The sequence below is a fragment of the Petaurus breviceps genome, unplaced genomic scaffold (assembly GCF_028583685.1).
Source record: "Petaurus breviceps papuanus isolate PSGF00001 unplaced genomic scaffold, PetGlider_PUasm1.0 90919, whole genome shotgun sequence".
Taxonomy (NCBI): Eukaryota; Metazoa; Chordata; class Mammalia; order Diprotodontia; family Petauridae; genus Petaurus; species Petaurus breviceps.
The window spans coordinates 40,253,398-40,267,565 of record NW_027187378.1 but is presented as its reverse complement, the minus strand read 5'-3'; the positions used below and the strand labels follow the sequence as shown (position 1 = coordinate 40,267,565).

At 40.6% G+C, this 14,168-nt stretch overlaps 1 protein-coding gene across 10 annotated transcripts in view; it reads left to right on the top strand.

The window, feature by feature from the left end:
• TACC1 (transforming acidic coiled-coil containing protein 1) overlaps positions 1-14,168 on the top strand; it is a 191,600-nt gene that overhangs the window by 147,160 nt on the left and 30,272 nt on the right. For 5 of the 10 annotated variants that reach the window (XM_069075866.1, XM_069075869.1, XM_069075865.1 and 2 more), the window contains 3 exons: positions 913-2,062; positions 6,576-6,636; positions 7,603-7,810. In XM_069075866.1, the coding sequence (XP_068931967.1) occupies positions 1,083-2,062; positions 6,576-6,636; positions 7,603-7,810 (1,249 nt within the window). In that variant the 5' untranslated portion in view covers positions 913-1,082. Of the gene's footprint in view, positions 1-912; positions 2,063-5,224; positions 5,261-6,575; positions 6,637-7,602; positions 7,811-14,168 lie in introns of all 10 variants that reach the window. The other 5 variants (XM_069075872.1, XM_069075873.1, XM_069075864.1 and 2 more) reach the window with 5 other exon arrangements.

Sequence of the window (14,168 nt, the reverse complement as noted above, 5' to 3'; positions counted from 1 at the left end):
GGGTACATACAGCCTGTTATCCTCACCTAACTCAGAGAAGCTGTCCTAAAATAAAAATATTATTTGCAAGGTATACTGAGAGATCGATGTTTCTTGTTTGTGCTATTGTTATTGGCTCTTTCTCCCCTCCCAACCCCCAATATAATTTTGATTTATTTCCTAAAATTTGCTGGAATGTTTAGATTGGAAAGTGCAGTCAGTATGCTTTTCAGTTTTTGAAGCTTCCATTATTTCAGGGCTGACATGTAGAATGTGGGATGAGAAAGTAGGTAGAGCGTGTAATGCTGTAATGCTGGTGTTTTTTAACACCCATTATTCCAAATCTGCTTGGACAAAAATTGATGACCCTAAAATTCTTGAGCAGTTCCTACAGATTGTCTCTGACAGTTATATGCCTTTGGCTTCTTTAAGAGAGGAAAGAATGGTTTTTAAAGGACTTTTAGGGCTAGAGGAAATGTTCACATTGTACTTGATGGTCTTTGCTGTTGAACTCTTCAGTGTACTTTCAATACATTTTCTTACTATTCATATAGTTTTAGCATCATCACATGCTCACTGTCATCCCTGATACAAACATTCATTCTAGAGCCACTCCAGGCTGTGCCTTAGGGCAAAGGTTTGCTTAATCTCTCTGGGCCTCCTGTGCAAAAGGAGTAGGTAGGACTTGGTTACCTTTTAAGGTCCGATTCAGCTCTATGTCTATAACCCTGTGATCCACATTCAAGATGGCATATGACAGCCTCCATAACATAACATTCACCACATAGGAATGTTCTAAACATTGCTTTCTGAAGGAAAAAAGAGTGGGGAGGTGGAGCCTGCCTCTTTTTATATGTAACATTTAGATGATATAAAAACCTGCTGATACCAGAGAGCTGATTTTAACAGGCTGCTTGTTGTATTTTGTTTTAGGACTGCAGGACTTCGATGAACAGCTGGTAGCAGAAGTATCTGAAAAGCATTTACATGAGACATGTTCTGGGTCATCCAAGAATGAGGCACCACTACGCCTCCTGGCCCCTCTGACAGATAAGAATGCTAATACCGAAGCTAACCTTGAAATTGGCCAAGTTTCATCAGTGATGCCATTGCTGTTGGATGCCAAGAAGCCTGAGGATATCCCTGCAGCAATTTCTGATCAGGCTTTGTCCTCAGATGATTCAGCAGCCCCACAAGAAAACTCAATGACAGAAGGTAACATGGGACTGACTCTCGAGGCTTCCAATGATGCCGAGTCAAAGGCCAAAACCTTGCCTGCAGAATCTGTGTCCAACAGAAGCAGACTTAGGAAACCCAAACCAGTCTCTCTAAGGATGAGAACAACTGGAGGAGAATTCTCAGAAACCGACACTGCTGTGGAGGACCCTCCTGTCCCCAAAGCATCCTATCAGTTCAATCCAGATGAGCTTGATGAAAACACAAATCCTGTCATGATAGGAGGTTCCAAGATCCCCAATTCTCCTCCTGCAGTGAAGCAAACCTTAAGTTCTTCCAATGGAGATGCCAGTGATTCGGGGGTCGAGCTGCTGGAGGAATCCAGGGGCTCACCTTTGAAACTGGAATTCGATTTCACAGATGGCACAGAGAGCACAGGAGTCAAGAAACCCCTTTCTAGGAAACCTGCACCTGGAGGCAGGAAGATGGTTAGTAAGCTGGCTCTCCGGGCACAAAAAGATGGAGTCAGCAAGCCAGTCATTGCCAAAGGCTTGGAAAAGCCTTCAGGCCTAGCAGACGAAGAGATTCCCCTCCAAAAGGCCTCCTCTAAACTAGAGTCCAATCAGGGGGATGACCACAACTTTAACCCCTTTGGGGGCAGCTCCGCTTTGCAGAACTCCCCACCCCTCTCAAAGGGGTCATATCACTTTGACCCAGATAACTTTGATGACTCCATGGATCCCTTCAAGCCTATGAAGACCCTAAGCAACTATGGGCCAGCTAACTTTTGCTCCTCAGATGGTAATGAAGCTATTGAAATCTTAGAGTCTCAGCTGTATGAAGTACAGGGTGAGGAGGTGAAGAAAGGGACAGCTTCCCCCAAGAAGGCAAAGTCGCGTTTGATAACGTGAGTGAGAGTGGATGGTGGGGGTAATCCTGTTCTTTGCTCTCTCTGTGGGGCCTGGTAGCCAGCTATAACTTCTGGTGCCTGTTTAGCTTGGGAGGTACAGAAGGGGCAGAGATGGATGCTTGTAGCTTTAGCCCAGAGTTTTCACTGCGTTGCCTAACATCATATTAGCTATTGTACAGAATGAGAATCACCAGAGGCATTTTTGTAACTAAGGTTTGTTTTCTTTTGTGTGTTTTATTCCATTAAAAAAGATTAAGAAGCAACACTGAGTGATGGACTTCTGAAACCCCGGGTCATCCATCAGAGGTCACTTGGCTTAATATCTAACATTGGAATAGCTAGCACTGTGCTAGCCCTATGTAGAAGCCTACTGAAAATCAATAGCATGGGGGTCTTCCATAATGTGTAATTTTTGCAAGTGACTATAAGGGAACAGTTCAGAAAACGGATCAGTTAAATCTAGCTTAAGAACATTTGCTTGTGTGTTTTTTTTTCCCCCACTAAGTCTTGGGTGGTCTTCCCAAGTATTTTTTGAATTATTAAAGTCCCTGAATCCTAGACCATATCCACTGTCCAGATCCAATAGTTAACAATTCATCACTTTGTACCTTAGCCCTATTTTTCAGAGGTAGTATGCTGGACCCTTGAATCAAGAAATAAAAAGTGGGTGACAGAATTAGAAATCATTTTCAATTGGTGTGTCATGATGAGAAGTTGAATAGGAAAAATTGCGTAGTAGGAAGGTTTATGCTATACATCAAAATAATCCTGGTTCTGTCACAGATGTGCTTTGTGACCAAGTCACTTCACCTATAATATGTGCCAGAGGTTCCTTATTTGTAGAATGTGGAGTTTGGATTTAGATGGGCTGTAAGGTTCCTTCTAACTCCCATATTTCTGTGAACTTCAGAGCTTTGGAGAGGGCAGAAGGGTGTGCACTAGACAGAGGAATCTCAGTCTTCAGTGAAGTAGCCAAATGCCCTGACTTTTAGCTAAAAGCAGACTAAATACCGGTTTTCTTAGGTTCTTTTGTCATGCTGTTTCCATTGGGTGGTGTAGTAGAAATTTCAGTGGACTTAGGAGACAGATAACCTTGGTTCAGTTCCTAATCCTGACATTTATTAGTTTTGTGATCATTGGGCAAGTTCTTTTCTCTGAATTCTAATTCTGTACTATGAGAATAAAAATTATACTAACTGAAGGCATGTATGTAAAGTGCTTTGTTACTGTTAAATGCCAGTTACTGAGGGCACCTGGGTTCCTTATTGCCTCTGACATATACTTGTGTGAGTTGGGCAAGTCACTTAACCTTTTTGGGCACCAGACAGCTCTCCAGTACTAGAAGTTACTGAGGAGTTGCTAATCTCCATTAGTGGAAGGAGTTTCTACACTGGGAGTTCCTCCAGATTAATGAAATCATAGATCTGAACCAAAAGTAAAATATATATATATATATTCATTCTTCTTTGTGTGTGCAATGTGCAGACATACACACATACACATGCTATTATCTTTTTTTTTTCTTTGCTTTTTGGAGGGCAATTGGGGTTAAGTGACTTGCCCAAAGTCACACGGCTAGTCAGTGTGTCCAAGTGTCTGAGATCAGATTTGACCTCAGACTCCTGACTCCAGGGCCAGTGCTCTATTCATTGCGCCACCTAGCCGCCCTAATATCCTTGTTAATTGGGCTCAGACCCCAGGATGAATGTCAGGGGAATAGTTAATAAGCATTATTAATATTTATTGATATACCGAAGAAGAGGAAAGATTGGGAGATAAAAAATCTTCATTTCAGGCTCAGATTGAAGAGAGTGGTCAGTCAGAAGAGATCTATGCCAATGGGAGAGAAAATGTTGACAAATTTTCCCCATGTACTTCCTCAGGAAGTCACTTTCAGGTTGTGGGAAGTACTAGCCACTGTTTTCTTCCTCTCAGTAGATTTGGATCTCCCACAACTATTTTTGATGAATAAACCTTGATCATCTCTCTTGACTTATGGTTCTCCCATCCAGGACAGTTAGTGGTTATTTCTTTGAAATTTAACCTATAACATAGTCTTCTGCAAGAAGGAGTGTCATGTTCTAGATAATCTAGATTTCTGATAGATACAACCTTCCTCCATATACTGAGCAGTGACTAAATCTGGGTCATCTGTATTTAATATAGTCTGCTGGAAAGACAGAGTCAACAGTAGATTGGTAGTCCTAGTTTTGATATTTAAAATCTGTGTAACAGTACATGGGTGACTTAACCTTTCAAAGCCTCAGTTATGTTCATCCATACAAGGACAGAGATCCAGTAATATTTATGTGTCCACATACTTCTGCATACCTTACAGGGTTGTGAACAAAGATCTTCATAAACCAAAGAAGCAACACAGAAATAATGAGTCATCCTGACTCAGATTCTGACCATTTGCCACGTGACATTTGATAAGCTAGATGAAAATTGTATATTCTGTGTTTCTGTTACTTAGATTCAAATGTAAACTTGGACTAGAGTGATAGTATTGAGGATCTTGAGGGTTAGAGGCAGCTAGGTGGTACCATAGTGCACAGAGCACTGGACTTGGAGTCAGGAAGAGCTGAGTTCAAATCTAGCCTCAGACACTTAATAGCAGTATGACCCTGGGCGAGTCACTTAACCTCTGTCTCACTTAGTTTACTCATCTGTAAAATGGGAATGATAGTAGCACCTACCCTACAGTATTGTCACAAGGATCCAATGAGGTAATATGTACAGTACTGCAGATCTGAAAACTCTGTAAATGCTATTTATTATTATAACCATGCTCTATGCAGTCAAATATAAGTTGTCATTTGGAAGTTCACTTTATTGCTACAAAACTATCAGGATAAATTTCATACCTTTGCTAGACTCGGCTTTAGAGTGAACATCCTGGTTTCTCTAACAGTGATGTATGCAGCACCCAACGTTATTTCTGGAAATTTGTGATAATCATTCATTCTCCAGTGGTAACTAACATCCGTAAATTCGGGCATCCTTTATCTACACCAGACATCACAGAGAGAATTGTATTCTTTTACATCTACCAAACGAGAGAGAATATCCCAGTCTTTTTTACATGATTTTTTTCTCCATCTGTCTGTCTCTCTTTCCTGTCTCTATTTTTTTTATTTTTTATTTTTGGTGCATCAGGACTACTGAACAAGTGAAATTTCTCTGTTTTCTGTTGTAAGTACTCTTCCATGATTTCTGTTGGTCCTGGGGTGGGTTGGCTCTCTCCTCCTCCCACTGTCCTTCAGCATGTTGGCTTCCGCCTCTGAGTTTAGTCTGATACTCTGTCCTTTGCATTTCAAATTCCAGCTCATTAAAAAGCTGAGCCTTGCAATTGTCTGTATGTAAAGGAATGGAAACTGGCCTTCTAGCCTTAGCTGTGTGAGCTTGCTTCCATGGCATGGCACTTGTAACACATCCTGAAATCAGTAAAGAGAATGGTCCAGGAAAGCTTCTGAATTGCCCCTGAGATGGAGAAGACAGCCATTGTCTGGCCAGCTCTCCTGCTACCCAACATTGGAAGTCCTACTAGCCTTTGTGTAGAGGACAAAGTCCTGGATTTTAGAAGTATTGCATTTCTGCTGAGTCAGCTTAGCATCTCTCACTTCAGGGAGTAACTGAGGGTAACCATGACGGCTCTAGAGAGAGCAGAGCCCTCAAAGTACAGATTTTTCACGTCAGTCAAGTATGTTCTAGTAATTTATGTGCATATTGGGTATGTCATTTAAGTGAAATAAAAAGGTTTTTAAAAATCAGATGCATCCTTTTTTTATTTCTGAAATAAAAATACAGAAGCATAATGAGATTGTCCAACAGCAAAATCCTGTGCTTTCTCAAAATAGCAAGTGCCATATTAAATTGTTTTTGGTTTCCCCAGTTCTGGCTGTACACAGGACATAGTGTTCATCATCTGTCTTGTTACTAATAGAACATGAATGATATTATATCAGGCTGCTCCATTATTTTTACTCTTATGCTGTCTGCTGGCTATAATTCTCCTTCTTTGGTTAGTAAGTGGAGCCTCACTCAATTTTCTTACTCGTTACCTTCTAAGGAATTTACCAACCTGTAGTTTATGTAGAACTTGTTCGAGAGACATATTTTCTGATCAGTGTCAAAATCTCATTTGTTAGAATCTGGAAAAAACTTAACTTTTCCAGGCCTGAGAATTTAGGAAATATACTGGTGAAATACAGTGTCATACAGCCATTTCAGAGTTCCGTCTTCAGTACTAGCTTGTAGAAGCAACTGGAGTATTTTTTCTTTAAGGATGAACCCAGTGGTAGTTTCTTCCTCTTGCCCTTTTCCTATGGGAGAAGAACACGTGGAGTTTGTGACTGATCAGGCATTTTCCATCTCTGATTTATTTGTAGACCTTTCTTTGTGCAGTCTCATATGCTTTAGCCTGTGTCTGCTGCACACACTTTCTTCCCTATCCCAAACCCTAGAAACCAGGAATATGATTCTAAAATAGGCCTATTTTTCTTTCCAGGAGTGGCTGTAAAGGAAAGAAGTATGAAAATCAGTCACTTACTTTGGATGTGTGTTCTCAGGTAAGTCTGTTACTTGTGAGTGTCACAGAGCGTAAACTTTTTATTTGTGAATTGAGGCCAGTAACCAGTAACTGCCAGTTGCTTCCAGCACCTTTACACAAGTCATGGAAATTGGACTCTAGAAAAGATGAACACATACATAAAAAATTTTATATAGGGGGCAGCTAGGTGATTCAGAGAATAGAATACCAGCCCTGGAATCAGGAGGACCTGAGTTCAAATCTAGCCTTAGATACTTGACACACTTAGTAGCCATGTGACTTTGGGCAAGTCATGTGATCCCAATTGCCCTCCAAACAGCAAAAAAAAAATTTATATAAATAAACATGTGTTTATCTTTTTATGTATTTGTGAATGTTTATATAAATTTTTCTGGATAATTAAATAAATTTATTTTCAGGCCTCCATCTTCCTTTTGCCACTCCCCTCCCCAACTCCCCAGCGGAGAAAGTAAAAGACATTCCATTTTGTTTATTCTGTAACTTGAATGGTGATGGGGCAGTAGTTTGGCAGGGAGGGGATGCACAATATTCCTGTTGTCTCAAAATATCCAAGAAGTTGATATTTCCATTCTCTGAAGTATCTACAAAGGTCAGTGAATTCATTTATTTTAATTTATTTGTTTTTATTGAACTTATAAAGCATTTACCTTTAGGTGCCGGCACTGTGCTGAGTACTGTATCAACAGGGATTATTTGCACCAGAAAAGTGACCTAAAAGACATAATCGAGGGCTGGTCAGATAGGGAGAGTGAGACATAACAGATTTCTGCCTACAGACTTTGAAGAGTCATAGGAAAGTTTCCAGTGTTTTGGGTAGGTCCTGTATAGAGAATGTGATGCTTGGTATGCCATGATCCTCACTGGTTGAGGAGGACCCATAGAAGAGAGTGTATTCTTCTGAATGTGTCCATCTGAGTTTTCTTCTACAATAAAATCAATGTTGACTAAACATCTGTTTCTTTAGGATAAAGGAGCAATTATCTCCCAGATCCCAGACATTTCAAATAGGGATGGCCATGCCACTGATGAAGAGAAATTGGCTTCTACATCATCCAGCCAGAAACCGTCTGAGACCGAGGTGAAAGGTGAGCCAGAAGACGACCTGGAGTACTTTGAATGTTCCAATGTTCCTGTGTCTTCCATAAATCATGCGTTTTCATCCTCAGAAGCAGGTATGGGAGCCTATCTTCTATGTCATATAGTTTATAATTTAGAGCATTCTGAAAGCCTGACGTGATAGCTGCCTCATAAGAAGGTTAGAAGAACTGGAATCATTGAACCTATTGGGGGTGAGGGGGAAGAGACGACAGGAGCTGAGGACTTGGGCCAGCTCTTTTCTGTGGACTCTTATTTGGAAAGAAGAGGGCTTGGAATCTGGAAATTGGAAGAGCTATCAGACAGCATGTGGACTCAACCCCACATAAGGCATGGATCCCTTTTATGAGATCCCAAACAGTGATGATGGTCATCCAGCTTCTGCTTCTAGACCTCCAGTGACAAGGAGCTCACAACTTCCTGAGATTGCCCACTCACTCTACTTTGGGATGCCTCTCTGATTTTTAGAGCTAAACATTTTTCACTGACTTGGAGCCTAAATTTCAGAATCATAGGATAAAGCAACTAGAACTTTGTCCTAGGTCACCAAATTTGCAGTATTCTGAAACCTTCAGCTTCCTGGGCACAGTATGGCTTAGCACATTTACTTTCCCCACCCCCTATCTTGTCCTTCTTTATCCCCCATCCCACTGTTGTCCTAGGTTTTTGTCAAAGGGAGAAAGAGACAGGAAATATTATATATGGTGTCAGTCCTGTTGGTGATAAGACTTAAGTGGTTGAGAAAGAGGGAGATAGATGCCTTCCCCACCTTACATCACTTTCCATACACCTGTATAGGCAATCCCTGACACCCATCTCTCCATGCAAGTGATGGGTAAGATCCAATTTCAAGCAGAGGATATCAAAAGGGTGGGATCTTCAGCCAAAATGTGGGGGTGTTGAATTGATCTGAGTGAATAGTCCTCCCTTGCTGACACTAATGGTCATACCCACTCATTAGTCAACCAAAAGGGAAAGGAAACCACCACAGAACCCCCTCCTCCCCATGACCACTTTGTATATGAATGGGGAGGAGGTAACAAAAGGCCTCAATATCCTCTGAGGTCCCCCATCAACCTCCTATTATTCGAGGTACAGGTATTGCTAACTAACTATTACAGCTGTCTCTCTGTAACTGTGTTGGTCTTGGTTCTAACCCTCTGGGGTTAAACAAAACAAGTCTAATCATTCTTCCACTTAATAACCCTTCAAATACTGAAGACAACAATCATGTCCTCCTACTTTCTTCCCATATTTTCTCTTTTCTAGTTTAATTCTGCACTTATTTCTCCTGTGGAGCAGCTATCACCTCCTTCCTGCTTTCCTTTCTCTGGAAATAATTTATTTGTCAAGATCTTCTTAGAGTGTAGCATCCAAAACTGAATGTAATAATTAAGATTTCAGACCAAGGAACCATGATCTCTTTTGTTGGGACACTATGCTCCTATTACTATTACCTGAAAGCACATTAATTTATTAGGCTCGCTTAATCGTATTGCTGACTTTTTTTTGAGCTCATGGTGTATCAAAGTTCCCACATCTTTTTCACATAAACTTTAAAGTAGCTAAGTCTTGACCAGTCCAGCTGCCAGACTTTACATTTCTTCCTGTTATATTTGATCTTATTTGAATTGATCCACCATTCCAAGCCTTAAAGAGATTTTTTTCATCCTAATTATAAATTTCATCCTAATTCTGTCATCTAGTATATTAGCTGCCCTTCCCAAATTCATAGCATCTTCAGATCATATCTTTCTTGGTGGAGGAAACAGAACTGAATAGTTGGACCTATTCAACTCTGGCTTATTATTGTCCCCAAAATAGGCATGCCATTGATGTCCTCATCCAAGTTGTTGATAAAATATTGAACAAAACAAAGCCAAGGAAGTTTGTCCAGATTGACGCTTACTCATTATCACTCTTGGATTGTGTTTTTTAATGAGTTGCTAGCTAGAACCTTGCTAACTAGATTATTATCAGTTCACATCTTGCCATCTTGTCTGTTAGTATGTTTGAGAGATTTTATCATGGTATTTGCTGAAATCCAAGTATTTTGTACCCTCCTCCTTTCATTGATAGAGCAATTTAATAGCTCTACCTAAAAAGAAAGTGAAATTGGTCCAGTTTGACTTTGTTTTTAATGCACTTATACTGTTACTTCCCTTTCTAAGTGCTCCCAAACACCCCTTTATTAATTTACTCTGGTATTTTTCTAGGAATCAAGTCAAGTTCCCTGGCCTACATGTAGCCTGCAGAGTTTATTTTCCTTATTTGTTAGATAAGAGAATATCTGCCCACAAGCCTTTTTTGAGTTGTAGGAAGGTTTCCAGTGTTTTGGGTGGGTCCTGTGTATAGAGAATGTGATGCTTGGTACACCATGATCCTCATTGGTTAAGGAGGACCCATAGAAAAGTGTATTCTTCTGAATGTGTCCATCTGAATTTTCCTCTATAATCAAATGAGCATTGGCTAGGCATCTGCTTCTTTAATCTATCAAAAATCTCTCCTAGGAGAATAAGTATTTTATAAATATATAAAAAATTTTTATAATTAATACAATGTAGAATATAGAAATATAATTTGTCCTGGCCAAGTAGCTTGAGTTTATTTCAACTGTTACTCTTTCACCATCTCACTTATCTCAGGTCTAGGTTCCTTACTAACCAATTTTGTTCCGTTCTCACTCTGGGGATCATTCATAACAGAATCAAAACAGAAATTAAATACAAGGTGACCCAAAGGCCTTGATGCAGTTTTACCTTTTTTTTTTTTCCCAAATGCTTTATTAACTTCTGGTTTACATCATTCATTTCCACCAGATTTTGAGTTACACATTTTTTCCCCTACCCATCACCCCAAAATAGCAGTCCCACAGGATATCCCCTCCTCCAATCTGCTCTCTCCCATACCTCCTTCGACTTTTCCAATAGGGCATAGTGGATCTCTGTGCCCCAGGGCCTGTATATCTTATTTCCCAATTACATGTAAAATAATATTAATAATTATATTTATATATTTTTAAACATTTGATTTTAAAACTTTGAATTCCAAATTCATTCCCTTCCTCCCTTGTCACCCACCCTTACTGGGAAGATAAGAAGTTCAGTATAGGTTATACATATGTAGCTATGCAAAACATTACCATAGTAGATATATTGTAAAAGACTGACTATATTTCCCTCCCTCCTATCCCACCTCCCACTTGTTCTATTCTCTACTTTGATCCTGTCCCTTTTCAAAAGTGGATGCTTCCAATTTCCCTCCCCCCCGCCCTGCCCTCCCTTCCATCACTCCCTCTCGTCCCCTACCCCTCTACTCTCCAGTTTTACCTTTTAATAGCTATAGTTCTGCCTTTTCTGAGTTAACCAGTTTCATTCTTCCATCCATACAGAGCAAGGGTCTTACCATTTAAATTTCTGTCTTCTCTCCTAGTATAGCTAAAAACCATTTTACCCTTATTGTAAATTTCAGTGATATCAGGCATTGCCTTTCCTGACAGCATCCTTGCCAACTTAGTCTTTATGTATTCTCAGTTGTATGCCCATGCCTGTATTGTGTTCCTTTAAAAGCTTAGCTTACTGATGGGACATCTCATTTACCTCCTTACTAAAACTGCCAGTTCAGTTACCCACCTTCTGTGCACTGGCATATAAACAGCTGAGTGTGGGAGGGGATGACTATGATAGAATTATTAGACTTCTGTAATAGTCCTGCTTTCAGGCATTGGAGAACCAAATTGTCCACTGCATCTGAATCTTGTACCTTAGTGATTCATTATAAAGTCTAAAAATCTTTGTGCACTACAGAAAACACATTAATCTCAAGTCACTATTACTTGTTTGCTATTTAAAATTACTAGGTAGGACAATTCTGTGTTCCATTTCTTAAACGAGGTTTGGAAATGTTTGTTCATATGCTAAAATAAGCATTATAAATTACATTTCCTATTTAGCAATGTAACTTTGCTTTGGAAGTTTTATACCCACAGTTAGGTGGGTGTTGGATGAATATATTCTTCCTTCCTCTGAATAGAGATAGCTTTGGTCCAGTGGTTAGAGCACGAAGTCCCAGGTTCAAGCCCTGCCTTTGACACACACTGTACATACGAGTTCCTTAACCTCTCAGAATTCCAGGAGACTAATCAAGATTAAGAGTCACTTAGAAGGTGCCAACCTGTTTCTTCATCTTTTAACCAACAGACCAACAAAATCACTGGTCCAGATTCTGTTGCCTTATTTGTGAATTGGTAGGAAGGGTGTGTGTGTGTGTGTCTGTGTGAGAGAGAGACAGATACATAGCTTTGAAGTACTTGTGAAAAAACCTAAGAAGGCCCCAGCATTGGGTCAGTTTTCTATGGGGAATTTGTGGGAAGGCTTGGACAACAATTACAGGATAGAAGGCCTGAAGCAGTTGTAATAAGCACCGAAGAAGGAAGAATTCACATCAATGAACTAACTCTCAGGTACACCATGTCCCAAAAGTCTTAGTGCAGTTTTGAGCCTTAATTAACTTTGCCATCTTAAGCTTTAATAGCTTAAAACTTTTGGGACACCTGGATATCTACATGTACTTCAGTGGCTCTGATTTTTAGAGAGGACTCAGAGGCAGTTGTGGCGTATGGTACATAGAAAGTCCAGGGCTCCAGTGCTTCCTCTGGCTCAAGTCTCTCAGTGCCCCAGGCTTTGGTTTTGTTTTTTTTTTTTAAGCAATCGGGGTTAAGTAACTTGCTCAAGGTTACACAGCCAGGTGTTTCTGGGTGGGTTCTAAGTGTCTGAGCCCGGGATTCTATCTCCAGGTCTTCTCAACACTGGAGCCGGTGCTCTTACTTGCTGTGCTACCTGGCCGTCCCCCCAGGCTTTGTTGATCTGGGTCAGTGGAGCAGGTTTCTACACTAGGGGTTAGTTCCCCTAGGCGGATAATCTTTTTGGTTTAAACCTGTGCTTTTATATATATATGGATATTTACCATCCTATTAGGTATGGAAAGATCTATAATAGAGAGCATTTAACCACATTTCTGTGTTTATGTTTATTTCCTCACTAGATATATAGAATTCTTTCAAGATTAATCAGATCCTCATTTCCCCTGGGGACCTGCCAACGTTAAAAAAAAAAAAGTTCACCCACGCTTGCTGATAAAATAGTATTCACCTCTTGTGTTTTTGATGTTATAAACATAAGATGCACCTCACCTGATCAACACTAGATGGCAGCCTTGCCTCTCCCTGATGCATGTGCTCCTAAGGGCCCTTGAAAGACTAACCAGCTAAACCTGTTTCTTCCTTGGACTTTTCATAACGAGTAGCAGGACTGTACAATAGACAACTCAATTTTCTGTCTTTTTTTTTTTTTTTAGAAACAACAGATCTTGGGGCGGCCAGGTAGCACAGTGACTAAGAGCACTGGCTCCAGTGTTGAGAAGACCTGGAGATCGAATCCGGGCTCAGACACTTAGCACCCACCCAGAGACACCTGGCCGTGTAACCTTGAGCAAGTTACTTAACCCCAATTGCTTAGGGGCAGCCAGGTGGCTCAGCAAGTAAGAGCACCGGCTCTGGGGTCGGGATGACCTGGATCAAATCCGGGCTCAGATACTCAGCAGCACACCCAGAAATAACTGGCTGTGTAACCTTGAGCAAGTTACTTAACCCTGATTGCTTTAAAAAAAAAAAAAAGAAACAAGAGATCTAAGAAAAACTAGTAGATACATCCCAAAAAATGGGCAATACAGGCAGTTCTCACTTTATGGAAATTTGCATCATACAGGTTTGACTCATAATTTTAAAAGAAATCTGCATTCCAAAAAAGTACCAGTGTTTACTGAATAGCACTGTGATTTATCTCTCTACGACTGCACCTCAGTTCTTTGTGCTGCCACAGCCTCCCACCCCCATTCCTGCCAGACTTAAAAATGAAAACACCCTCCAAGTGAAAGCAGAAGAACAGACTGCAGAGAGACTGTCACAATGGATTGGAGGCTTGGCTTGAGACCTCCATCAGAGCAGACCTTTGCCCTGTTCCACCCACCCACTCACCTGCATTTCTAGTGTCCTTCCTCCTCCCTTCCGCCCTGTGTCTGTCTTCTGTCTGCTTGGGTATCACACATCATCTGCCCTTGGTCCCTACATGTCACCCATCCTCTTCTGTCTCTCAATGTCCAGTCCTCACATGGCTGACCCTGGTCCCAAGTGTTCCTCCTCTTCTTGCTTCTGTTCCCAGCTCCCATGTGTCTTTGAAACATATGCTGGCTTTCTCTCTTCCCCACATCTAGGGGCAAATTTGCATTATGTAAAAATCTCTTTATGTAGAGGTCTTTGGATTGGTCCATTTATTTAAAGGAAGAACTCTTTATATGTGCAATATTGTACATTCTTGGGCACTTTTATCTACCCTTCTCCAACCTATAAAAGTAGTGGGAGAAGGTATCAATTATACT